We start from the raw sequence: 26,484 nt of genomic DNA on the forward strand, positions 1-26,484 counted from the left end.
TGATTGGTCGAGGCCTGGCGGCCTTGACCAATCAGAGACGCGGGATTTCTACGTCGATACTGTGCCCGTCGCTGATTGGTCAAGGCCTGGCGGCCTCGACCAATCAGAGATGCGGGATTTCCAGGACAGAAAGACAGACAGACAGACAGACGGAAAAACCCTTAGGCAATTATATATATAGATGAGCGCCCACATAGACTCCTATGTACAGTATGAGCTCCACATAGCCTCCCATAAACAGCAAAAGCCCCCACATAACCTCACTATATAAAGCATGAGCCACCACATAGCCTTCCATACACAGTATGAGCCCCACATAGCCTTCTCTATACAACATAAGCCCTACATATAGCATGAGCCACCCTTATATACTGTGTGAGCCCCATAGACCTTTCTAGCAACAATTTTACTCTTAGACCTGAGACGGGGGCATCCTCTACGTCTGGAGGAAAGAAGGTTTAATCATAATAACAGATGCGGACTCTTTACTATAAGAGCAGTGAGACTATGGAACTCTGCCATATGACGTTGTAATGAGTGATTCACTACTAAAATTTTAGCCTCCCATATACAATATGAGCCCCACATAGCCTCCCATATACAACATGAGCCCCCACATAGCCTCCCACATACAGGATGAGCCCCACATAGCCTCCCTATATATAGCATGAGCTCCACTTAACCTCCCATACACATTATGAGCCCCCCACATAACATCACTATATACAGCATGAGCCCCCACATAGCCTCCCATATACAGTATGAGCACCCACATATCTTCGTATGTACAGTATGAGCCCCACATAGCATCCCATATATGGCATGATCCCCACACATAACCTCCTATATACATGAGCCCCACATAGCCTCCTTATATACAGCATGAACCACCTCTATATACAGTATGATCCCCACATAACCTTCTATATACAGCATTGGCCCCCACATAGCCTCCCATATACAGCATGAGCCCCACATAGCCTCCTATGTACAGTATGAGCCCCATATAGCCTCCTATCTACAGTATGAGCCACACAAAACCTCCTATGTACAATGTGAGCCCTACATAGACACCTATGTACAGTATGAGCCACACATAGCTTCCTATGTACAGTATGAGCCGCCCCACATACCCTTCAATATACAGCACGAGCCACTCTATATACAATATGAGCCCCACACAGCCGCCTATGTGCAGTATGAGCCCCCTATATACAGTATAAGTAATCTGATGGACAAGTCTGGGTTTGGAAAATGCCAGAACGTTACCAGACTGACTGCATTGTGCCAACTGTAAGGTTTGGTGAAGGAGGGATAATGTATTGAGTTATGTTTCTCTGGGTCGCACTAAGTTACTTAATTCCAGTGATTGCAAATCTCAAAGGGATGTTCAGCCTTGGGGTACAAGTCTGCAGTCACTCTATGTGACTCAAGATCGGGTAGTCATATGACAGCAAGTATGCAATTCGCATACTTCCAGCCACATTCTGACTAGGCATGTTTACACTTGCATTGAATGAGGTCATCCATGTCTAGTCGACACATGACCGAATGCATGTACACTGACTGCAGACTTGTTCACTAAGGCTGGACAACCACTTTAATGCTTCAGCATACCAAGACATTCTGTACAATTGTAACTTCCAACTTTGTGGTAACAATTTAGGGAAGCCCCTTTTCTGCTGCAATGGGACTGTGCCCCATTGCACAAGCAATGTCCATAAAAAGCATGCTTGGACCAGTTAGGTGTGGAAGAACATGCCTAGCTGTACAGATCCCTGGCCTCAACCCCAATGAACACTTTTGAGAAGAACTGGAATAGAGTTTGTGAGCCTGGATCTCTTGTCCAATATCAATGCGTAATCTCAGAAATCATCTTCCGGATGAGTGGGCAAAAATGCCCATAGACATCTCCAAAATGTACTAAGCTTTCCCCAAAAGACTGGAGGCTCTAATAGCTTTAAGGGGGGCTGGGAGGCAACTCCATATCAATGGATTTAAAATGGCATGTTATAAAAACTCTTGTAGGTGTAATGTGTAGGTGTCCCAATACTTTTGTCTGCGCTCGTTCTCTGATGTATCCTAGCACAACGGCTACGCTTCAGATACCAGCAGTGAAATTAAAAAGTCACCCAGGCTAAAAGAAATATCATCACACTAAAATGGCTGGTGGAAAGTCATTTATCAATGTTTCGGAAATGCTAAGCAGGTGCTGTGAATGTTACTCGTATCAGGGAGTACCAGACCATGAAGCTTGGTGTGATGTGTTATCTGGTATTATTGCGCTGCCTTCCTGAGCATTCTACATACTGATAAATAGTACATGATTTATGTTATACTGGCTTTGTAGTATTTTACTCATTAAAGATAATCCAAGAACTATCACAATACAAAAAAAACAATGCTTGTTACTATCACGACAAAGTAAAATAAGAACATAATTACGATCATGATTTTGGCGTGGAATTATGGAATTTCAGATCAAGTCTTTAAACTTATTGGGGATAGGGTAAGTACATCCAGGAACCTATATATAAATATGAAGAATGCCATGGCACACTACGTTATTGATTGATGCAAGTAAAAACATCATATATGTTAGATAATTGCTAATGTCTAAATTGTTTGGTACACAGAATCCTAAAAAATTATTTAAAAAATAATTTAAAATATATATATATTTGTACAGTGTTAGCCAGTAGATAGAAAAGTATTAAGATTTAAGAGTCCTTAGTGGTTGATACCTTTTAATGGCTAAGGCTACTTTCACACTAGCGTTTTCTGCAATCCGTCACAATGTGTCGTTTTGCAGAAAAAACGCATCCTGAAAAAGTGCTTGCAGGATGCGTTTTTTCCCCATAGACTTGCATTGACGACGCATTTGCGACGGATTGCCACACGTCGCATCCGTCGAGCGACGGATGCGTCGTGCTTTTGCGGACAGTCGGGAGAAAAAAACGCTACATGTAACGTTTTTTTCTCCCGACGGACCGCTTTTTCCGACCGCGCATGCACGGCTGGAACTCCGCCCCCACCTCCCCGCACCTTACAATGGGGCAGCGGATGCGCCGGAAAAATGCATCCGCTGCACCCTTTGTGCAATGCAGCAAACGCTAGCGTCGGAATCTCTCCCCGACGCATTGCGATGGGGAGATTCCGACGCTAGTGTGAAAGGAGCCTAACTGAAAAGATAGTAACAAATTGCAAGATTTGGAGACCATTCAGGTCTTCTGTTAGTCTATGCCTGATAAAGAGACCTGAGTAGTCTCGAAAGCTTGCAATTTGTTATCTTCTTTTCATTTATCCAATAAAAGGTATCAACCACTGAGGACTCTCAAATTTTAATATTTTGAAAATAATTTATGAATAAGTTGGTTATGCAGAATGCTCTCCAGAGCCCAAAGGGGTTTCCCACAATAGGAACTCATGGCATATCACTAGGATATGCAATCACTTTCTATATTGTCCGGGCCCAACTTCCAGGAGCTGGCCACAAGTACTTAGAGCTGGTCTCAGCAATAATGTTGGTTCAAAAGTGGAAAGAGTTTAAAAGATGAAATTTGCATATTTGCTATTTTGACCAGTCTAAAGTTATTTTTGGGGGTTTTCAAAAGGTCAGATAACACTTTGAAGAGGCCCTTTCACCAAATTGACTGGATACACAATGTAATAGTTGCTGCAGAGCAGATTAAAACGTTTGTTTAACTTTGCCTCTCTGTTGATATTAGGAATGAAAATAATTGTCACTTAATGAGCTGTTTTTTAAGTCCAAGTGGGTGTATCAGACAGTTTTCACTAGGGGCGTGTACTTTTTCTCCCTGCATGATGCTGACCAATCATAAGCAGGTAGCAACACCCAAAGCAAAGAACACGCCCCCACCATAGGCTAGAGCTTTCTCAGTATGAGCTGAATTATGTGTAGGTGATAAATTAATCTTTAAGATGACATTTATTTTTCTATGTTGCAATGCTATAACTATGGCTTTAACACCTTTATGCTTATTTTATTCTTTTGCAGTACTTTGCCCAGAGAGGGCACTTTGCAAGAATAATTGGATTACGAATAATTATCTGTTCTGTTTCTTAATAGGATTTTCTAAACTCTTATCTTGGCTCTTATGTTGTATGTATGGATACTACCTATATCTTGTTTAATCCTAATATATGTTTCAATTGTTACAAAAACCCTGACTACTGACTACTGTAAAATGTAGGTAGAACTGTAGCAGAACATTTCCGGTTTAGCAATCCTTCTGTAATTGATTTCTCTGTGAAAAATACCACAGAGAACTAGAAGTGAATATTACACCATTCCCTAAGGCTATGTGCACATGATGAGGATTTAGTGCGGATCCGCAGCGGATTTTTCCGAGCAGAAACGCTGCAGATCCACACTGTGATTTACAGTACAATGTAAATCAATAGTGAAAAAAAATGCTGTGCTAATGGTGCGGAAAAATCCGCGCGGAAACGCTTCAGATTTAAAAGAAGTGCATGTCACTTCTTTTTTGTGGATCTGCAGCGTTTCTGCACCCTTCCATTATAGAAATCCGCAGTGGTAAAAACTGCAGAAAATCCGTGGCAAATCTGCACCTGCGGTTTCTGCCAGGAGATGCGGATTTTGTGCAGAACATTCTGCACCCCATTCTGCAACGTGTACACATAGCCTAACAGCCTACTCCTGTAAATTACATTTTCAGTATGCCTAGGTTACTGAGAAAGGTGGATCTTGCTGAAGAACCTTGTAGTTCACTGTGATTCCATTAGTAGTTGGAATGAAAAGATAGCTGAATGGAAAGTGTTTAATGAATTAGCAATATTATAGGGAAAAAAGAACATTTGCCCAAATGGCTGGATAAACAACTGGATAACCGTAACCTAATGATAGGTCATCAATATGAGGTCTGTGGGGTACAACACCCGGCACCCTTACCAAATAGCTGATATCAGCTCAGGCACCAGTAAACAGACAGAAACAGGCTGCTGACAAGTACTGATGATTATCTTCTATTCACTTACCAAAGCCAAGAAAACTTCACAGGTGTACTGCATACCCTAAGGTCCTCTTCCCTGCAAAAGTAACTTACAGTAAATGTATTTTGTCACATCAAATAACACTATTTTCCTGCATTAACCAAAAGCATTTCTCCAGGGAAAAAATTAACTTTATTCCTCCCAGGAGCCACCGTCTTTCACTCATAAAGTTGTGCATCAGTACAGAGTCGGCTATCAATCAAAATGCCAGGGCGATCTTCCAAATCATAGAATCATAGAATGTTAGCGTTGGAAGGGACCTCCAGGGTCATAGTGTCCAACTCCCTACTCAATGCAGGATTCACTAAATCATCCCAGACACTTGTCTGTTCAGCCTCTGTTGGAAGACTTCCATTGAAGGAGAACTCACCACGTCACCTGGCAGCCTGCTTCACTCATTGATCACCCTCACTGTCAAAATGTTTTTACTAATATTCAATCTGTATTTTCTCCCTTTCAGTTTCATTCCATCGCTTCTCATGTTTCCATGTGCACATGTGAGTAAGGATGATCCTTCTACAGTGGGACCAGGGCCGGCTCCAGGTTTTCATTGGCCCTGGGCAAACGAGTGCCGGTGGGCCCCTTTAACACATACCACAATTCATAATGCACAGATACGGCAGAGAAATATAGGTATAGTACAATGCCAAAGATTTCACTTACTTCTTACATTACATGAGTAATATCTATTGTGCATTCTACATTAGCTCAGAAACCGGACAGTATAGTCCTCTATACAGAATAATAAGCCCCATATATTGCTCCAAACAGAATAATGAGCCCCATATATTGCCCCATACAGTATAATGGCCCCATATAGTGCTCCATACAGTATAATTGGCACCACATAGACCTCTATACAGAATAATGAGCCCCATATATTGCTCCTTACAGAATGGGACCCATATAATGCTCCAAAAATAATTGGCCCCATAAGATGCTCCATGTATAATGGGCCCCATATAATGCTCCACATATAATTGGCCATATAAAATGGTCCATATATAATTAGTCCCATAAGATGCTTCATATATTATTGGCCCCTTATACTGCTCCATATTGAATTGGCCCCATAAGATGTTCCATATTAAATTGGCCCCAGAAGATGCTCCATATTAAATTGGCCCCATATAATGCTCCCTATAGAATTGGCTTCATAAGATGCTCCCTATATTATTGGCCCCATAAGATGCGCCCTATATTATTGGCCCCATAAGATGCTCCCTATATTATTGGACTCCATATAGAATTAGCCCCATACATTGCTCCAAATAGTAAAAAAAAATGAAATACTCATCTCTCGTTGCTTGACGCTGCTCTGCTCTGGACTCCTCAGCGTCGGCGTCTTCCTGCTCTCTGTGCTGCGACTGCTCAGGCAGAGGGCGCGCACTGGTGACGTCATCGCGCCCTCTGACCTGAACGTCACAGTCAAAGGATGGAAGACGTTGCAGCGCTGGAACCGGGAGAGGTAAGTATCGCAAGTGCCTGGGCCCGGAGCAGTGTCCCCGACGGCGAGTGGGCCCCCTGCCTGCTCAGGGCCCCGGCACTTGCCCGGGTGCGCGGGGTGCTGATGCCGGCCCTGAGTGGGACATCCCTTCAGATATTTGTAGACAGCTATTAAGTCTCCTCTTAGCCCTCTTTTTTTTGCAAGCTAAACATTCCCAGATCCTTTAACCATTCCTTATAGGACATACTTTGCAGTCGGCTCACCATCCTGGTAGCTCTTCCAGTTGCTCCAGTTTTTCAATGTCTTTTTATCCATGCTCAAAGTGCGGTGATGCATGACTGTACTTCCGCGAGCACACCTTTATGACTGAAAGTTGGTGCCTCTCGAGAGGAATAAAGCTAATTTCCTCCCGGTAGCCGGCCTTCAGTGTGGTGGCTGTACAGCTTTCTAACACTATTAACCTGCCGCTTACCCATTTATCTGCAGTTTAACAGCGTTATCTGATGTGACAGGTTACTTTTAAAGGGTTTTAGTGTGCATATTCAGGTTTTACGGTACTGGCTTAGGTTTCAGGGTTTAGGTATCAGGGTGCAGCTTTAGGTTTTAGGGTGCAGGTTCAGTCACTGAAGTCTTTGCATTGGTGATTTAAATACCTCCCACACAACCCTGATGTATGACTGAGATTAGCCCATAGACAAATACGTAAACTGGCTAATTTGTGAACTAAGTGCCATAATTTTTATGTCTATTCAGTATAGCAGTAATACAGTCCAAATGTCATCTATTCACGTTTGCATACATCCTAGATCTTACAGAGTGCTGCTGTATCCTTTTGTTTGTGTATGATACAGTCATGGCAGCTTGCACCTGTTCACACCTGCTTTCTTTTGTTAGGATGTACTGGACTGTTTTTAGTTTTTGTAACTTGAAAAACCATAACAAAAATTGAAACCTCCATCACTATATGGTACTTTCTGCTAGCCACCAGAAAAATTTTACTATAAAAACTGGTGGTATAATTTTTCTGAACATTGAAAAGTAAAAATTTTAAAGTTAGACATTATTCCCAATATTAATGTCACGATACAGCTGTCGAGTGACCTGAGTCCAGGGGCTCCTTTCCTGTCCTTAACACTAGGGGGCGTGCTAGCTCACCGTGCTCCCTGGGATACTTCAGATGGCGAAGATGGTGGGGCTTCCGCCCTTTCCTTATCTCCTAAGTTGACCCTTCCGTCTGTTTCCTTCCCCCACCCAGGGAATTAGGGGTGCTACTGTGCACCTCAGTACACGAACCCAACAAACAGGGCAACAGACAAGGGTTAACAGAAAACTCTAGACACACAAAATAATCACTCACATATAACAAAGGAATGCACCTGGGCGTGCAGGAAGGGAAAAAAAAAACAAAATAGAGAAGGATAAGGAATTACCAAGAATACAAACCAAACAACAATTACTAAAAACTCCTCCAGCTCTCCTTCTCATACCAACTCCTTTCCCTCCATTAGCCATGCAGCAATAAAGCTAACTCTGACAAGGATTAGTAGCAGATCCCAGATTACAAGGAGAAAAGGAGTGGCCGATTAACCCCTGTTCTGCCAGAAGAAATAAACACATTCAATATGACGGAGAAGTGCTTCATCTCAGCGGTGGAGTAGGAGCAACCAGACGATGTGGTCTTCTGGCTCCACTCTATCGCGGTAACCCCGTGACAATTACCATCCAAAATCACTGAACAATCCTTTTTCTAATGATGAGATTAATTGAAAGATTATTAATGTGTAACCAACTGATCACTATTTTTTTTTCAGTACTGGATTAATGAATACACCTCAACATTGGGCATTGGAGTGTTTCATTCTGGAATAGAAATATATGGGAGAGGTAAGTGAAAGATTTGCATTTTGGCCATTTATGATTGTTTTAATTCATCTTGTCCTTGGTAAAATGATCCCACAGTTATGCTATAAAATTGCTGAACACTATGAATCAATCATTTCATGACCTAACTTCATCAGTGGGAGTCACTCCTGGACACGTCCCATGATGAAGCTGGGTGAAACAAGCATTAGGGCGCTGGGCTAACTACCTTTCTAATTCTAATAAAGCACTTTAATACCTTTCTATTCATACTCCATTATGACATAATACGGGCTGACAAATTCACTTTAAGGTAAATGGGGGGGGGGGACACTTTGACACTTTTCTAGCAGGATACCAAACATCAGGTTTCATAAATTGTTAAACTGAATGCACCAATAATTCCACCAGCGAACTCTGCGTCCCTACTGACCTACTTTTTTTTTATTTTTTCAATTACGCAAAAAACGTAATTTGCGCAATCAGCCCAAAAGGCATGGGTAGTAAGTAAGAATTTTACAAATCCCTCCCGGTGAAAGGTTTTATTTCCGATTGTCATGGCAACAATTTCTTCCTGGTAAAACTGTTCCCATCATTACAAAATATAGCTGTTCATAATTGACTGGATGGGTAATTACTGGTGTCTGTCTGATTGGGGGTTAATGGTAATGGTCACCCCACCCCCCCAGCTGAAATAAAGTCGCGCTGCACTGCCGAACATTTAGTGGTACGGAAAGATGGATAACGTAAGGTGAAATTTAGTTAAACGCAGTAGTAAATGTGCCTTCATCCTTCTCATAGGATGTAATTACATTAAAGTGAGAAATACATTAATCCTGGAGCTACATGTTATCCGGAGTCTCCACAGCCTGCTGCCCATCCACCACCACTAATCTATATTCACCTTCTTCGCAGTTTTCGAAATGTCAAGTCGGTGACTTTGTGAAATAATTACAGCTCCACTCCCCAGTCATTTATTCAATGTTGCTGACATAAATTGTGCTCCATTTGTCTGCGGTGCCCCTGAATACAAGGCTAGTTGTTTACGCCTCTCTTTATTGTACACGGGACTGTGAAAGGTCAGACAGGGTTCCCGACAGAAACGTGACAAAGTCGCATCACATTCAGATTTTAGTTAATATTTACCTTTACTATTATTTCTAAGAGGAATCGATCAAAAATCTAAATGTTACAAAGCATCATCTGCGGGGTTTGATTATTTCAGTTGTATAGGTTACATGGAAATGTAGTTAAAGGTGAAGTTGTCATGTTAACAATGGCATCTGGGGTTATGGAGCAGGAGATGCTGATTACATTGATGTACATTTTTGTGGGAAAGGATCAGCAAAACTTTAATTCAATTCATTTAAATCCCAAACGAATATATATGAGTCCAGTGGGTGGTCCTACTTAGTGATTGACAGGTTTCCCTGTATGACTGTGCTTGCAGAGATCACCGTCAATCAATGAGTAGGACCTCCCACTGGCGTCTTGATCATACAAATTTCAGTGCTTTAAATGAATAGCAAACAAGTTAGATGGAATCTTCTACTACAAACTTGTATATCATTCTGCTCAGCTTCTCCACCTCTATAACGTGCTGTAAAGAGATTGGACTGTATGTACAGTATGTGACATTCAAATATACTTACAGCTGTGCTCAAAAGTTGACATACCCCGGCAGAATTTATGCTTTCTTGGCCTTTTTTCAGAGAATATGAATGATAACACCAAAACTTTTTCTCCACTCGTGGTTAGTGGTTGGGTGAAGCTATTTATTGTCAAACTATTGTGATTTCTCTTTCACACACTCCATTTCTTAATATTGTGTAATGCCCCCACTAACATCAATGACAGCTTGAAGTCTTTTGTGGTAGTTGTGGATGAGGTTCTTTATTTTCTCAGATGGTAAAGCTGCTCACTCTTCTTGGCAAAAAGCCTCCCGTTCCTGTAAATTCCTGGGCTGTCTACCATGAACTGCACGCTTGAGCTCTCCCAAGATTGGCTCAATGATATGGAGGTCAGGAGATGGAAATGGCCAATCCAGAACCTTAACTTTATTCTGCTGTAGACAATGACATGTTGACTTGGCCTTGTGTTTCGGATCGTTGTCATGTTGGAACGTCTAGGTACTTCCCATGTGCAGCTTCCGGGCTGATGAGTGCAAATTTGCCTCCAGTATTTGCTGATAATGTGCTGCATTCATCTTTCCTTCAACTTTGACCAAGTTTCCTGTGCCTTTGTAGCTCACACATCCCCAAAACATCAGCAATCCACCTCCGTGCTTTACAGTAGGAATGGTGTTCCTTTCATCTTTGGCCTCGTTGACCTCTCTCCAAATGTAACGTTTATGGTTGTGGCCAAAAGTTAAATTTTTGTCTCATCACTCCAATTACCTTGTTCCAGAAGTTTTTTTACTTTGTGGCATTTGCACAGTAATGGCTTTCTTCTGGCGACTCGACCATGCAGCACATTTTTCTTCCAGTGCCTCCTTATTGTGCATCTTGAAACAACCGCACTGATGGATTTCAGAGAGTCCTGTATTTCAGCTGATTTTTTTGCAGGTTTTTCTTTGCATCCTGAACAATTTTCCTGGCAGTTGTGGACATTTTTATTGGTCTACCTGACCATGGTTTTGATTTTACAGAGCCCCTGATTTTCCATTTGTTAATCACAGTTTGAACGCTGCTGGTATTATCAATTCCTTGGATATCTTTTTATATCCCTTTCCTGTTTTATACAGTTCAACTACCTTTTCCTGTAGATCCGTTGACAATTCTTTTGCTTTTCCCATGACTCACAATCCAGAAACATCAGTGGCCGGATGAAAGATGCAAGAGTCTGTCTGGATCCCAGAAACTCACCCAGCTTTTATGCACACACACTGATTACAAGCAAACAGGTCACAGGTGAGGATGTTACCTTTAGTAGCCATTCAAACCCATTTGAGTCAACTTCTGTGCATGTTATCAGGCCAAAATCACCATGGTATGTGAACTTTTGACCAGGGTCATTTGGATGTTTTGGGTTGTCATTATGATTTAAAAAGAGAAAACACAGTAGTTTAACAATAAATAGCTTCACCCAACCACTAACCATAAGTGGAGAGAAGGTTTAAGTATTATCATTCATATTCTCTGAAAAAAAGCGAAGAAACAAAAATTCTGCCTGGGTATGCAACCTCTATGGCACTAAATTTGTTTTCCTTGTTTTGGATGAGTGGAAAACACCACTCCAGTGTTTGTTTTTTTTCTATTTGCAGCTAGAGTAATGCCACTAATCTAAGTTCCCTGCCCTTAGTCTAATACTTACCAGCCGTTTCTGGTCTCGGTGGTGCTCCAGTTGTTGTCTTCTGCAAATTGTGACTTGCGCAATCCAGAAGTCACTTATCAATGTCTAAGAGCAGGAGCATACATAGAAATCATGGGGCTCCATAGCAAAAGTCTGAATGCCCCTCCCCCCAAAAAAAATTCACTCTCAGGCCCAGCTTACCATCTTGCATCTCCACACAGCCTCAGCTCCTCCTGCTCCGCCTCCAACAACCGGTAGCTGCCCTCACATGTGCAACTACTTCCGGCCGGGCCCAGCATACACTGCTCTTTCTGGCTGGAAAGCTATGTCAGCCAGGAGGCGTGGCATCCTTATGCAAATCCAGCTAGAGAGTTCAGCTGGGAGAAGGGCAGGACTAGAAAGGAGGAGTTAGGAGGAGTCAGGTACAGAGTGATGTCGGCGCGCACATTTATTTAAAGACACACGGCACAGCACAGCCCAGGGGCGGACACTGACAGCTTGGGGCCTCTGTGCACGAAATGTGTCTGGGCCTCGTCCTTTTATGGTGACAAAGCTACGTATATATAAATATTACACAGTCTCCTTTATTATGTATATTGCTGTCCCTTATACAGTGACCTCTCTTGCTATGTGCAGCTCCATCCCTTACATAGTGGATTATACAGAGCCCTATTTTTTATTACATACATCCCTCTCTTGTTAGATATATAATGCAATGATGGCTAATGGAGCATGGGAAACCTTCTTTTTTAATGGAGGAGATGATGAACTGGTAGTCTGGTCGCCGGCTCCTCCATCAGCAGTCATTTTATATCCAACAAGAGAGCGGACTATGTAATAAAAGAGGGCACTGTGAATAACAAAAATAACAAGAATGCACTATGTAAGAGACAGCACTATACATAACAGCAGAGGAAGCTATATAATAAGGGACAACACCATAAATAACTAGAGAGGATGGTATGTAATAAGGGACGGTGATATACATGATAAAAGAGTGAAACTATGTAACTAAGGATGGTGTTATACATAATAAGTGAGTACACTGTATACTAAGGGACTGTGTTATACATAATAAGTGAGTATGCTATATACTAAGGGGCTGTGCTATGTATAATAAGTGAGTATGCTATATACTAAGGGACTGTGTTAAACATAATAAGCGATAATAAAGTCTTCCTACACCTCCCCCTGTTCCTAAATCCATTATAAATCCCCCTTCCTCCCTTCCCAATCCCCCACCCCTCATTGTCCTCTTCCCCCGAATCCCATTATTGTCCTCTCCTCCACCCCCATCTTTGCTCTTTCCACCATCTCTATCACTCTATCATTGCTTTCTCCTCACCACCCCATCATTGCCCATTCCACCACCTCCATCATTTCCTCCTCCCCATCATCCCCATCATTGCCCTTTCCACCATCAACATTGCCTTTTCCCCCACCACCCCATCATTTCCCATTCCACCACCTCCATCAGTTCCTCCTCCCCACCACCCCATTATTGCCTGTTCCACCATGACCATCATTGTCCTTACAACCACTATCATTGCCTTTTCCTGCACCCCCCATTATTGCCCTTTCCACCACCCCATCATTGCATCATTGCTTCCTCACCAACCACCCCATCATTGCCCTCTCTGTCACCCCATCATTGCCTTCTCCCGCACCACCACCACCATCATTGCCCATTCCTTCACAGCCATCATTTCCTCCTCCCGCACCCCCATTATTGCTCTTTCCACCACCCCATCATTGCTTTCTCACCAACCACCCCATCATTGCCCTCTCTGTCACCCCCATCATTGCCTTCTCCCCATCATCCCATCATTGCTTTCTCCCCATCACCCCCATCATTGCCCTCTCCTCCACCTACACACACACAGCAGCTTCCCCTCACTGGCACAGCGGCCACGACGCTGAATGATGTCATCCAGGGATCTCTTCCTGCCCACCGCACATGAGGGTAATTTGGCCATGGGCTGCCCAGGAGCCTCAGGGCCGGATAAACAGTCCAGATTGCCCTTATTATTAGCCGCCCGATTACTAACAAAATCTGGATAATTTATTTGAGAAAAGTGACCATATTATTATTAGATTCCAAATGGTATACGATACTGTAATGTTCACATTTGCTAATTCTTGTCAAACACTATGTTAACAGGGAAAAATATCTGAGAAATTGAATCAGAAGCGGCAAGGCTTGCCATGTGGAGATCAGTAGCTTTTCTTGGCACAGATTTAGAGATAAATGATATTTTGTAAAGACTTTTTCAACTAAATGGCACTAAAATGACAGTATGGTTGGCTGTAAGATTGTTATTTTAGTAGGATCTGGCAGATTAAAGAGCTGATGTGCTTTTCTACAAACATACACTATTGCGGGAGATGACTAATGCTGACGATGAACATTATCATTACTGCCATCGTTCTGTTAATGGCTTATTTGTGAGTAATTGGATAAATAGTACATTATCACTCCAGCGCTCCTGGAAAAAAATAGATATACTGGGAGAGATTTATCAAAATAATTGCACCAGAATTCTAGCATCATTTTCTAAAATAAAAAATGTTATTTACCTGTATCAAATTTTACTGTGTAGGTGGAGAACCGCGATTTAAAGGATTTGAAGCTTAACATTAAGGATCTTATTAGGAAACGTACCAAGTTGTGGTGGAATAAGGTGTCCCTTGAGAATTATCTCCAAAAGGATATTATACCTAGAGGATTGAGGATTCAGATCTATCCCACCTTGGAAAGAGTGATTCTACCTTTTCCACTAAATGGGAAGAAACACTCACTAAGTGTTCCCGTACATTGTTGGAGTTGCTTGTTGGTGCAGATCGTAAAGCTTTGGAGGGTGTTGAAGGAGAAATAGATACAGTGAGAAACAAGATCCAAGCTGTTTTAACTGCAGAAGAGTGTGCGGGCTTTAATAAGGAGCTAGAAATAGATATAACCGAGTGGGAGAAAGAAATACAGGCGACCAAGATCCGCAAATTTCAGCGTTATCTACAAGACTATTCATCAAACAAGATCTATAGGTGGCAGTATAAGAAACAACATCCCAAAACAGTGTCACGCTCCTCATCCATTGCGTCATCACTCTCTGAGGAACAATGTGGAGAACCTTTTTTAGGAAAACGGAGTGGGCCAGGAGAGGGAAGCAATACAGATCAACTACCCCACAGATCCGTTACTCCACACCCTCCAATACGCACACGCAACTACTACAAAAAGATGAACAAGTGGACACGCTAAGCCTCAAGGTAATCAACTTATCCAGTTTTCCTCTAAAGGTACCTTCACACTAAGCGACGCTGCAGCGATCCAGACAACGATCCGGATCGCTGCAGCGTCGCTGTTTGGTCGCTGTAGAGCTGTCACACAGACCGCTCTCCAGCGACCAACGATGCTGGTAACCAGGGTAAACATCGGGTTACTAAGCGCAGGGCCGCGCTTAGTAACCCGATGTTTACCCTGGTTACCATCCTAAAAGTAAAAAAAACAAACACTACATACTTACCTACCGCTGTCTGTCCCCGGGCAGCTGGAAAGCACAGCGGTGACGTCACCGCTCTGCTTTCCGGCCGCTGTGCTCACAACCAGAGCAGAGAAGCAGAGCGCCGGGGACAGACAGCGGTAGGTAAGTATGAAGCGTTTGTTTTTTTACTTTTAGGATGGTAACCAGGGTAAACATCAGGTTACTAAGCGCGGCCCTGCGCTTAGTTACCCGATGTTTACCCTGGTTACCAGCGAAGACATCGCTGAATCGGTGTCACACACGCCGATTCAGCGATGTCAGCGGGAGAGCCAGCGACCAAATAAAGTTCTGGCCTTCTAGCCCCGACCAACGACATCACAGCAGGATTCTGATCACTGCTGCGTGTCACACTGAACGATATCGCTAGCCAGGACGCTGCAACGTCACTGATCGCTAGCGATATCGTTTAGTGTGAAGGTACCTTAACTACATCACAGATTAGGGTGTTGGAGAAGGGGCTCACTTTCTCTCCTTCAGCTACGTTTGACTATTTCACTGCTGTCAAAGATGTTGAGTTGTTTGCCAGGAAATTAACATATAAAATTTTTTTTACTAATCAATCTAAAATGCAATTTCCAACTAATGTAGAACAACAAGTTTTGGCGGACCTTGAATCGCTACTGGCAGAACAAACAACAACAGAGGATGCTCGGGTTCCCACATATCTACATGCCCGGTCGCAACATTTCCCCCCTTCAGGTATCTGTAGCAATGTTGAAATTTTTACTAAATTAATGAAACGAGATCTATTAAAGTTGTCGGAGGATAGAGCCTCATTTAATCTAACTTACGCTTAGAATAAGGCTATTAGAGAACTTCAGAACATGAAACAGGTGGTGATAAAACCCGCCGACAAGGGGGGAAATGTTGTGATATGGCCATGTGATATGTATGAAAGGGAAGCCCTATGGCAATTAAGTGTCAAGCAGTGCTACAGGAGATTGGAAACAAACCCACTTGGGAAGTTTAAACTTGAATTGGATTCCATGTTACTGAGGGCTCGTGATCAGGGACTGATTTCAAATAGAATGTTGGAGGGCCTTACCGTACAATTTCCTGTGGTTCCAACATTCTATTTAACACCTAAAATTCACAAAGATGGGAACAACCCACCGGGTCGCCCCATCGTGTCGGGTATAGGTGGTCTTAATGAACAGGCATGTAGGTTTATCGACTTCTATCTGCAGCGTTGTGTGGAGACTTTACCTTCCTTCATTAAGGACACAACAGACATCTTAACTCGACTTAACAATGTACAATTGGAACAAGATATGCTCCTAGTTACATGTGATGTCGAGTCACTCTACACGTCGATATGTCACGACCATGGGATCACGGCATCAAGATTCTTTTTGTGTATGACGGATTTGGATGAAGAGTTAGTGCAATTTATTATTGATCTTTTACAGTTTACATTGACTCATAATTTTTTTTACTTTTAAAGACCGATTTTTCCTGCAGCTCCAGGGAACTGCGATGTGGGCGACTTGTGCGCCCTCATACGCAAATTTGTTCCTGGGGCTGTGGGAGAGAGAAGTCGTATATAATTTGGAAAGTTTTTCAGCCGTGGTCTCATGGTCCAGATATATCGATGATGTGCTATTTATCTGGCAGGGTGACGAGACATCACTTAATATATTTATGAGCCAATTAAATAATAACCAACAAAATATTCGGCTCACATATAAATATAGTAAGGAGAGAGTCGAGTTTCTTGATGTCCTGATTGAGACAGATGGGAGTCGATTTATTACCACAGATGTCTTCCGTAAAGACACTGCAACCAATTCACTCCTACATGCTACTTCGGCGCACCACCCACAGATGATTGGGGCGATCCCGGTGGGGCAGTTCCTACGGATGAAACGCGTATGCTCGGATAATACCAAATTCCACAATCAGGCCAAAATTCTGACTAAGAACCTGCAACAGAGAGGATATAACCACAGACCCATAAGGAAGGGTTATAGGAGAGCACTAGCCACCAGTATTGGCCCATCCTCTGTGCAGATGAGGATCTCTGTAGATTTTTACCATCTAATCCCTCTGTTACATGGAGACGCTCTAAAAATCTCAAGGACATGCTGACACGTAGCCACTATGTGGCACCCCATGTATCGCCTTTCTCTGATAGGGTAGGCCCTAGGTGGGGTAGCTTTCAATGTGGTGACTGTTTGGCATGTCAATGTATAGAGAGGGCGTTCTCATTTGAGAATAGTGATGCAACCCGTACCTACAAGATCACACATCATATATCATGCACGACGGACATGGTTATTTACTATGCGTATTGTCCGTGCAAATTGATATATATAGGTATGACCACCAGACAGCTAAGGGTCAGGGTCCTGGAGCATATGAGGGACATCAAGAACGCAGGAACAGTCCCAGACATTGCAGTGCTTAAATCTATCCCCAAGCATTTTAAAAGCCATCATGGCAGCAATCCCAAATGGCTGAAGGTCAGAGGGATAGATAGGGTACAATTAGGTATACGAGGAGGGGATTACAGAAAAGAACTTCTGAAAAAGGAGGCTAGATGGATTGTCTGCCTCAATACAGTCACCCCCTATGGCCTTAATGAGTCCTTGAGTTTCAAACCCTTTTTGTAAATAGCGCGAATTTTAATTGGGAACAATACATGTTTTTATAGTGTGTGTCTTGTTTTTGTATGTGTTGCCTCTTTGTTTCCCCAGCTTCCCTATATACCATATGAGGCGGGTTTTCTGTATATATGTACTGTACTATGGAAACTATAACTATCATATTCATTACAGTAGAACCATTATCGACGATTGTAAACTGGATGACTTCGGTATCCTGATACAAAGTAGTCCAAATGGAGATACACACGATGTAATGACAAGGTTATCCTATACCCTATATCCTATGCCGCGACAGATCGAATGGCTCCATATCAAGATAATCCATCTCTGGTGGCTGCGAACCTGGACCCCCTGAGATATGGACCTTTGCAAGCGGCGGCGAACTGTGCTATGCAAATATTGGATTATTAATATATGTACTATGGGGTATATACTGTAAGGGTCCTGTTTATTCTGCTAATTTGGGAATATTATGTGGGGTTAATTATGTATGTTTTGCACATTGTGGGCTATTTTTGTAGTGTATATGATGTATGTTATCTAAGGCAGTTGCGTGTATCTAAGGCTAATATCAAAATAGGCCGCTTTATAGTTATGATTTCTGTTACATTCCGGCAGACCTTCTACGATCAAACGTTGCTTATCTGGTCAATGACTTAGTTACACACCGTGCCGTCACAGCCCGTGGTTGGAGCGCGCACCGCTCATGCGCTGCCTCCCGGTGTGGAGGGCGGAAGCTCTCTATGGTGTAGCATCGGCATGGTTACGGGTCCGGTCATGTACCGGATCACGTGACCGTGTGACGCGCTCCTTGAGCGCCGCCCTCCTCCCCGCGATGCAACATGGCGGGGGCGCGCCGCATTCAGCTGCTATTCAGGCGGAACATCATTTATGGGGTATTTAAGAGGGGATAGACACGCTACCCGTTAACCTCCTGACGAAACTGCGGGGGCAGTGAAACGCGCGTCGAGTTGCGCTACGGGACCACTACCATCACCCACACTCCACCATGGCTGCAGGTATATACTGAGTATGTTATGGTATCCTCTCCTGTTATGTTATGTTACCATCTGGAGGCACCATTAGCATTTTGGTATTAGATATTAGCTCTGTCTATGCCTTAGGGTGAGTCCCTTCCATGTAGTTGTTGTTTGGTTATAATTTATGTGGATGGTACAGTATTGTGGGCTGTAGCTACCCACATTTTTGTCCCAGTGTGGACATTGATATTTGCATACACGTTATATTGCGAGTCAGCCCTGATACATATTTATGATGTATCATTAATATCCACTGTTCATACGACTCCTGGTAGGCATTATTGCACCTATATGCTATCTTTTACTTTACCCTTAGACGTGGTGTGTTGTGTTGGGTGGTTATGTGGTCTCATCGGTTCTTCTATCATACATAGCCGGTCCTACTTCCTCCCCTAGGTTAGGGTATTGTTTTGTTTATATGTTTGTGGGTTACAGGTGTTTTATACTGTTGTATTAACATTTTGTATAAAGGTTATCTAATAAATTTATATATTGGTAACATATGTGTACCTTCTATTTGTCCTCTATTGGTGTATATCAAATTTACTAGATAAGTCTGGTCTGATGAGGGAAAGTGACCACATTGAAAATGGGGCACTATATGAAGCACAGAAAAATGCACCAAAATCATGGCATAAAGTTGGTGGTGTAAAATTAAGACACCCCCATACACGTTACACTAATGCGGCCGAACCCGCCGGTATGGCCAACAATCTAGTGTGTATGGGGACACCAGCCAACTGTTGGTTAGAGGAGGTGTCGCTCAGGTATGGTGATTTCACATTGTCGATCGCATTGTTTTCCCAAAGATAAGCCAACAGTTGATGTGTCAGTCGGTGGCTTGCTCATAGAGAACACAGGTAACTCAGACAAATGAGCGCTCATGTATGGGAGAGTCAGATGAGATGGTTTCCGGCCAAATGATCGGCGAATCATTGTTCGACTGACATCCATCTAATGTGTATTGGGATCTTTAGACTAGAGTCTTAAAATTAGATAAACAGACTGAACCACTATGATAAACCTGGCATATTTTAAGACTGTCTAGCCTACTATTGCACTAAGAATTACACAGTATTGCCTATAAATAAATCTGCCCCAATATTTTGCTCAGTGCGGTGTTAGTGCATGACCTCATTCTCTGATGTTCTTTTAGTTTCAACAATTTTATTGCAGACTAGCTGAAGAGCCCGGCGTTTACCCCCTCACATCTCTCATTTTCTCCCTTACACCTCTCATTTCCCCCTCACTCCTCTCATTTTCCCCCTCACTCCTCTCATTCCCCCCTAACACTTGTCATTTCGACCTCACATCTGTCATTTTCCGATCACTCCACTATTTTCCCTCACGCCTCTAATTTTGCACTCACACCTTTTCATTTTCACCTCACACCTCTCATTTTCCCTTCAGTATATACATGTTTGTCATCTCCCTTAAATATAGTATACACCTGTATGTCATCTCCTGTATATTGTATATACCTATGTGTCATCTCCTCCTGTATATAGTATATACCTGTATGTCATCTCTTCTGTATATACTATATACCTGTATGTCATCTCCTCGTATATATAGTATATACCTCTATGTCATCTCCTGTATATGGTATATACCTGTATGACATCTCCTCTGTATATAGTATATACCTGCTGTATGTCATCTCCTCCTCTATATACCTATGTGTCATCTCCTCTTTTATATAGTATATACCTGTATGTCATCTCCTCCTGTATATAGTATATACAAGTGTCATCTCCTCCTGTATATAGTATATACCTGTGTGTCATCTGCTCCTGTATATAGTATATACCTGTGTGTCATCTCCCCTGTATAATAGTATATACCTGTGTGTCATCTCCCCTGTATATATTATATACCTGTATATAGTATGTACCTGAATGTCATCTCCCCTGTATATAGTATATACCAGTGTGTCATCTCCTCCTGTATATAGTATATACCTGTGTGTCATCTCCCCTGTATATAGTATATACCTGTGTGTCATCTCCTCCTGTATATAGTATATACCTGTATGTCATCTCCTCCTGTATATAGTATATACCTGTCATCTCCCCTGTATATAAGTCTTTATTTTTATATAGCGCTAACATAGTCCGCAGCGCTTTACAGTTTGCACACATTATTATCACTGTCCCCGATGGGGCTCACAATCTAAATATCCTATCAGTATGTCTTTGGAATGTGGGAGGAAACCGGAGTACCCGGAGGAAACCCACGCATACACGGAGAGAACATACAAACTCTTTGCAGATGTTGTCCTGGGTGGGCTAACCACTGCGCCACCGTGCTGCCCATATAGATGTGTGTGTCATCTCCCCTGTATATAGTATATACCTGTGTGTCATCTCCTCCTGTATATAGTATATATCTGTGTGTCATCTCCTCCTGTATTAGACCTCGTTCACACGTTATTTGGTCATTATTTTTACCTCAGTATTTCTAAGCTAAATTGGCAGCCTGATAAATCTCCAGCCAACAGGAAGCCCCCCCCCCCGGCAGTATATATTAGCTCACACATACACATAATAGACAGGTCATGTGACTGACAGCTGCCGTATTTCCTATATGGTACAGTTGTTGCTCTTGTAGTTTGTCTGCTTATTAATCAGATTTTTATTTTTGAAGGATAATACCAGACTTGTGTGTGTTTTAGGGCGAGTTTCATGTGTCAAGTTGTGTGTGTTGAGTTGCATGTGGCGACATGCATGTACCGACTTTTGTGAGATGAGTTTTGTGTGGCGACATGCGTATAGCAACTTTTTGTGTCAAGTTGCATGTGACAGGTTAGTATAGCAAGTTGTGTGCAGCAAGTTTTGCGCATGGCGAGTTTTGCGCGTGGCGAGTTTTATGTGTGGTGCGTTTTGAGTATGTGCAAGTTTTGTGTGAGGCAACTTTTGCATGTGTTGCAACTTTTGTGCATGTGGCAATTTTTCCACATGTGGCGAGTTTTCCATGAGGTGAGTTTTGCACGTGTGGCGAGTTTTGCGTGAGCTTAGTTTTGCATGGGGCGAGTTTTGTGTGTGGCGAGTTTTGAGCGGCGACTTTTGTGTTTCGACTTTTATGTGGCGAGGTTGGTGAATGTGTGGTGAAATGTGCGCTGAGGGTGGTATATGTGTTCAAGCACGTGGTAGTTTGTGGTGCATTTTGTGTGTGTGTTCATATCCCCGTGTGTGGTATCCCATGTTGGGGCCCCACCTTAGCAACTGTACGGTATCTGTATGGTATGCCATCGCGCTCACTCTTTAAGTCCCCCTTGTTCACATCTGGCAGCTGTCAATTTGCCTCCAACACTCTTCCTTTCACTTTTTCCCCATTATGTGGATAGGGGCAAAATTGTTTGGTGAATTGGAACGCGGGGTTAAAATTTCACCTCACAACATAGCCTATGACGCTCTCGGGGTCCAGACGTGTGACTGTGCAAAATTTTGTGGCTGTAGCTGCGACGGTGCAGATGCCAATCCCGGACATACACACACACATTCAGCTTTATATATTAGATATACCTGTAAGTCATCTCCCCTGTGTATAGTATATACCTGTATGTCATCTCCCCTGTATATAGTATATACCTGTATGTCATCTCCTCCTGTATATATAATATAGCTGTATATCATCTCCCCTGTATATAGTATATACCTGTATGTCATGTCCTCCTGGCTGTCAATTTGCCTCCAACACTTTTCCTTTCACTTTTTCCCATTATGTAGATGGGGGCAAAATTGTTTGGTGAATTGGAACGTGCGGGGTTAAAATTTTGCCTCACAACATAGCCTATGATGCTCTCGGGGTCCAGACGTGTGACTATGCAAAATTTTGTGGCTGTAGCTGCGACGGTGCAGATGCCAATCCCGGACATACACACACACATACATACATACATACACACACACATTCAGCTTTATATATTAGATATTATCAGAATAACATGAATGACAAGGAATATGAAGTACAAGGATCCCCTCGCAGGGGGAAGTATATCAATGTAAATAATATTAATGCAATATCCTTGACTTATCAATTTTAGCTGGAAAGAAAAAATATACATTCTTATAACATTAGCTGCATTGTATTAATAATAAAGGCAAAGGAAAAAAAGAAACAAATAAACAAAGCAAAAAAAAATAATAAAAAAAAGGAAGGAATGTAAAATCTTGGGTAATAGCATTGGGGGTTATGTTGACGTACTCTATAATTCGTGTAGGACGCAAATCCTAGTCATCAATTAGTAGTATCCATGTTTTAATTTATATAGATAGTGACATTATTCTGTAAAAGTCACCATCAGTCTGAGTCTGGATCCATGGGTCCCAAAATACCTCGGAAGATTTCCAGAGAATCGGATCTGGTGGCTTCTATTTTTCATATAGCATAATTAAATTTACGCATCTTTTCACCTGGGCCATCGATAAAGTATTGGTTTTCCGTTGCTATGTGGTTTCTAGTTGCCATGGTAATATAATCTACAAGCCGACACGTCTTACCATTGGCATTGATTGGCCTATCACCTATAAGAAGTACCGTTGGTGGAAGGAGTAGTTCCTTTTTCAGGACAGTGTTAATTACCGTATATACTCGAGTATAAGCCGAGATTTTCAGCCCATTTTTGGGGGCTGAAAGTCCCCCTCTCGGCTTATACTCGGGTCATACCCAGGGGTCGGCAGGGCAGGGGGAGCGGGGGCTCTCTAATTATACTCACCTACTCCTGGCGCAGTCCCTGCATCCCCGGCGCAGCAGCTTCTTCCTGTACTGAGCGGTCACATGGTACCGCTCATTACAGTAATGAATATGCCGCTCCACCTCCCATAGAGGTGGAGCGGCATATTCATTACTGTAATGAGCAGTAACGGTGACCGCTCAGTACAGGATGAAGCTGCAGCGTCGGGGAAGCAGGGACTGCACAGCGCCAGGAGCAGGTGAGTATAACAGGGAGGGGAGCGCAGCGCTGCGCGATATTCATCTGCTCCTCGTTCCGGCGCCGCTCCGTCTTCAGCAGTGACGCTCAGGTCAGAGGGCGCGGTGACGTGGTTAGTGCGCGTCCTCAGCCTGAACGTCAGTGCAGAAGACGCTGAAGACGGAGCGGCGGCCAGAAAGAGGAAAGGTGAATATTTAAAGTGCCGGGGGCCTGAGCGACGGAGAGGTGAGTATGTGATTTTTTTTTTTTTTTTATCGCAGCAACAGCAAATGGGGCAAGTGTCTGTATGGAGCATCTTATGGGGCCATAATATTTGTGCAGCACTATATGGGGCCATAACGTTTGTGCAGCACTATATGGGGCCATAACGTTTGTGCAGCACTATATGGGGCCATAACGTTTGTGCAGCACTATATGGGGCAAGTGTCTGTATGGGGCATCTTATAGGGCCTTTATGCAGGATTATATGGGGCATATTTTAATATGGAGCATCTTATGGGGCCATCATAAACTTTATGGAGCATTATATGGGGCTCCTGATTCAATATGGATATTCAAAAATACTTAACCTACTGATGTCTCAATTAATTTTACTTTTATTGGTATCTATTTTTACTTTTGACATTTACCGGTAGCTGCTGCATTTCCCACCCAAGGCTTATACTCGAGTCATTAAGTTTTCCCAGTTTTTTGTGGCAAAATTAAGGGGGTCGGCTTATACTCGCGTATATACGGTAATTTAACTACATCCTTCCAAAGAGTTTCTCTGATGTTCTTTTAAACTCCTCATAATAAAGTAGCCCCACAGATCCTGTACTAGGCACAACGGCTCATGCACATACATGTCTGAATTAATCAGAAATTGTACCTTATATGCGACTCTTAGACTTTCATGAGGCTTTACTGGACCTCTGTATGCATTTTATTTCATCGGGAACTATTTGTCAGATTCTGTATTCATTTGACAGAATGTTTTCTTCCATAGAAACATAATGCTAATTTTGCACTGCACATAGAAACATACTGTACATCAACACAGAAAGACTCCATCTCTGTCTAGTGCATGAGGCACAAAGCATAAATTGTGTCTGGAATATTACTTTAAGGAGCCAGAAGTAAGAAGAACCCAAAACCTGTTAAAAAGGATTGAGGTGGTGGTCTACAGGCTGGCGACTAAAGAATCTTGGTGTCCAGATGTTACTGATAAAAAATACAGGGTGGGCCATGGGAATGGTTGGTGATATCAACTTCCTGTTTGTGGTACATTAGTATATGGGAGGAGGAAAAATTTTCAAGATGGGTGGTGACTATGGCGGCCATTTTGAAGTCGGCCATTTTGGATCCAACTTTATTTTTTTCCAATGGGAAGAGGGTCATATGACACATCAAACTTATTGAGAATTTCACAAGAAATCAATGGTGTGCTTGGTTTTACCGTAACTTTATTCTTTTATGACTTATTTACAAGTTTATGACCCCTTATAAAATGTGTTCAAAGTGCTGCCCATTGTGTTGGATTGTCAATGCAACCCTCTTCTCCCACTCTTGACACATTGATAGCAACACCGCAGAAGAAATGCTAGCACAGGCTTCCAGTATCCATTGTTTCAGATGCTGCACATCTCTTATCTTCACAGCATAGACAATTGCCTTCAGATGACCCCAAAGATAAAAGTCTAAGGGGGTCATATTTGGAGACGTTGGTGGCCATTCAATTGGCCCACTATGACCAATCCACTTTCGAGGAAACTGTTCATGTAGGAATGCTCGGACCTGACACCCAAAATGTGGTGGTGTACCATCTTGCTGGAAAAACTCAGGGAACTTGCCATGTTCAGTGCATACAGAGGGCAACACATCATTATGATGGTCGTCGTGTGCCAGTTGAATGGCCTCCAAGGTCATAAAATTACGTTAAAACCAAGCACACCATTGTTTTTCTTGTGAAATTCTCAATAAGTTTGATGTGCCATATGACCCTCTTCCCATTGGAAAAATTAAAGCTGGATCCAAAATGGCCGACTTCAAAATGGCCGCCATGGTCACCACCCATCTTGAAAAGTTTTCCCCCTTCCATATACTAATGTGCCACAAACAGGAAGTTGATATCACCAACCATTCCCATTTTATTTAGGTGTATCCATATAAATGGCCCACCCTGTGTTTTCTCTGTGCCCTGGATCTCAGGTAAAAAAAAACAATTCTAAAATGTTTTTGAGTTTTATAGGATTTATCCTGCAATACCGGACTGGGAGATCTAAAGGCTATAAGCAAAAAAATGGCTTTTATCCTCAGTTGTCTTCTTTTGACATTCCCTCTACTTTTCACCTATTGTCATTCTTTTTCCTAATGAACTTCTGAATATATGAACATTTTTCCTTAAAGGGGATGTCCCATAATCTATTGTGGGGATGTTTTCTTTTTACCCCTGTGTGTTTCTGTCTGCTTATGACTGACCCATGGCATATGGGGGGGGGGGGGGGATGCCCATAAAGACAAACATTTGATGAGATCTATGTCCTGGCAAAATATAACTTATTAGCTCATTTATTTGCATAATAAAAAAGCAATGCATGGCTTTATTCAACTTTCTATGATCTGCATGCCCATAAAGACAGCTTAGGAGGGTTGACCTTTCTGACAGTTTCATTTTAATTATCCTCCAGACACTGCAAAGATTTGTATTGTTGTAACAAACATCACAACCTTATTTTGCTTCCCTCTGTCCAAA

The 26,484-nt window shown here is 42.6% G+C and overlaps 1 protein-coding gene across 1 annotated transcript in view; it reads left to right on the plus strand.

Annotated features, from left to right (window-relative positions):
* Positions 1-26,484, plus strand: part of LOC138642953 (deubiquitinase DESI2-like) — a 158,749-nt gene that overhangs the window by 122,814 nt on the left and 9,451 nt on the right. The window contains exon 2 of the mRNA XM_069731591.1: positions 8,293-8,365. Coding sequence (XP_069587692.1) covers positions 8,293-8,365 — 73 coding nt within the window. The remainder of the gene's footprint in view (positions 1-8,292; positions 8,366-26,484) is intronic.

This window comes from Ranitomeya imitator, chromosome 1 (assembly GCF_032444005.1).
Source record: "Ranitomeya imitator isolate aRanImi1 chromosome 1, aRanImi1.pri, whole genome shotgun sequence".
In the NCBI taxonomy this organism is placed as follows: domain Eukaryota; kingdom Metazoa; phylum Chordata; class Amphibia; order Anura; family Dendrobatidae; genus Ranitomeya; species Ranitomeya imitator.